Below are 2,246 nucleotides of genomic sequence, written 5' to 3' on the forward strand. Positions count from 1 at the left end.
AAGACTGATTAAATTACTCGTCCCTTCATGTACAAAATAATGATCGGATACGCTGCGGTTGGTGTAATAATGTAGTGCCCTGTGCACCATTATGTGTGGATAGGAAAACGATGATGATGATGTTCTGTTACGATTGGATAAATCTACAAGTTTTGGCGCTGCATAAAAAATATGAATTTTTACAAGTATACCTACATACATACACCATTAAAGCATATAAAAAATGAAAATTCAAGCAGCTTAAACATTTTATTTTCTTACAAATAAGACAGTTAGGTACATAAAACTTTTTATTTCATCAAGATAGTTTAGCATTACACAAGTTAGTGAAAGTATAAACTAACAAGAGAAGAACCTACGCTTATATGAAATAATAAATAAATAAATATTTTGTACCTGTAAAACACAACATACAATATAACCACTCTCTACAACTTTTAATACCTATTGTAGTTAAACACTAAAGGATTAATGTCACTTCTTCTATTGACCCCGTCCCAGTCTCGGGGGCGCGGGCGGGGCTCGTAGTAGCTGTCGTAGCGCTGGTAGCGCTGCCCCCCAGGCCGCACAACCAGGCCGGGCTCCTGGCGCAGGGAGCCGCTGCCCCTGTACGGGTCCCCCACCCGGGGGTCCTCGTATATCGTGATGGCCTGGTGTCGCGAAGGCTCGGCGTAGTCCTGGCGCCGCAGGGGAAGCGGCCTCGGCTCGTCGTAGTACTCCCCCCTGTGGTGGCTCAGAGGAGGAAGGTACGCCGGGCCGTGATTGTAGTAAGGGTACTGTGGCGCGGCTTCCGCGTGCACGTAGCCTCTGTCCCTCGCTGAGAAACTCTGTCCTTTTTGGTTTTGAGCTGCGTCACGGCGGTCGTCATGATACCGCTTCCTGTCGTAGTCTCGATGCTCCGCATTCCTCGCGTCAGTTCCACCCCTTCTGTCGTAATTTCCTCGTCTCGCATTGTCCTGAATGTGCTGCAATCCGTCTTCTTTCCTGGAGCTATATTTGTTCCCGGCTTCGTTGCCGTATCTGCCACGACCGTTTTGATAATTGGCCTCGTCGGCTTCGTCGTTGTAATCGTCGAAGTAACTGCTATTATTAGAGGTTTCGTCCTTATGATAAGAGTTGTGGAAACCGGCATTATGATGTCCTTTCTTGTGACCCTTCTTTTGCGATGCTCCTTGAGCCCGTTCTCCGGAATCTGAATTGAAAGTTTGTCCACCTTGGAATTTATTTTCGTCGTAAATTTTTTTATTAGAATCTTGATTGTTAAACTGACCGCTCTCTTTAGCGCCTACAAACTGGTTGCTTTTATTATCAACCAAAGTATTTTGATTTTCATTGAGTTTATCTCCTTGATGACTCTCTTGGTTGAATGCTTGCGCCTTGATGTTATTTGCGGCATCCTTCTCCCTTTGGCTTTCCTGATGCTCCCCGATCACCGAAGGAGTAACTCCTTTCCACAGAATGGCATACACCAATAACAAAACATATTTAGGAAACATTTCACGAACACGCGCCATATTCTTTTAGTCATTTATTACACAATATGCGTTTAGTCCTCTTACACTGCGAACTGATCAAAACATCGTAAAGCCGACAAAACCTACGCGCGGTCACTCGTGAAATAAACTTGTTCGTAAGTTATCTAAAGATTATATAGCGGTTTAAAAAGATCGATTAATTTCACAGCGTGTTACGAGCACAATGATAGGATTCACACTATGTCTCAAAGAATAATGGAATCGTGATTGCAAAAATTTCAACAATCAAAAACACCGTGAACGTAGTTTTTATTGGGGCTAGCGTGGATAATCGCGGTCTTTCTTCGCGTTTAGAGGTCAGAAGTACTTGTGTTGAGGGAAAATAGACTACTTGGACATAATCTTGCCGTGATCACGTCGCGAATAAAAATGAATCAATGGGAGAGCTTCCATAGAACCAACCTTGGTTGGAGTCCGGTGAACCGTGCTAACAGCTAAATTATTATTACACATTAGTGAGCCTTCACACCTTATGTTGAGATTGAGTAACCAGCAACGTACACAATTATCATAGTTTTATACATATTCTACGAGGTATGAAAAACATAAATAATGCTTTGACAGAAAACGGTCATCGATCTCCATCCACGGCAAACAGATGATGGAAGAATTCATAAGGTTCTAATGCTGCTATATCTCACAGAATACGATAAACGTATATTTTTTTAAACAAATGTTTCCTTCTTGTAGACTAACCTCTTAATAACATAT

The 2,246-nt window shown here is 42.5% G+C and overlaps 1 protein-coding gene across 1 annotated transcript; it reads right to left on the reverse strand.

Annotated features, from left to right (window-relative positions):
- Positions 1-394: 394 nt before the first annotated feature.
- Positions 395-2,246, reverse strand: LOC148274263 (uncharacterized). Its single transcript, XM_088237368.1, has one exon. It carries the CDS (start codon positions 1,512-1,514, stop codon positions 438-440), a length of 1,077 nt encoding a protein of 358 aa, XP_088093494.1. The 5' UTR covers positions 1,515-2,246; the 3' UTR covers positions 395-437.

The sequence above is a fragment of the Micrasema longulum genome, unplaced genomic scaffold, assembly GCF_059751315.1.
Source record: "Micrasema longulum isolate JH-2025_06_02 unplaced genomic scaffold, ASM5975131v1 h1tg001710l, whole genome shotgun sequence".
In the NCBI taxonomy this organism is placed as follows: domain Eukaryota; kingdom Metazoa; phylum Arthropoda; class Insecta; order Trichoptera; family Brachycentridae; genus Micrasema; species Micrasema longulum.

Bases quoted from the DNA above. Each gene is read 5' to 3' on its own strand.
- LOC148274263 (XM_088237368.1), bottom strand. From the start codon at position 1,514: ATGGCGCGTGTTCGTGAAATGTTTCCTAAATATGTTTTGTTATTGGTG.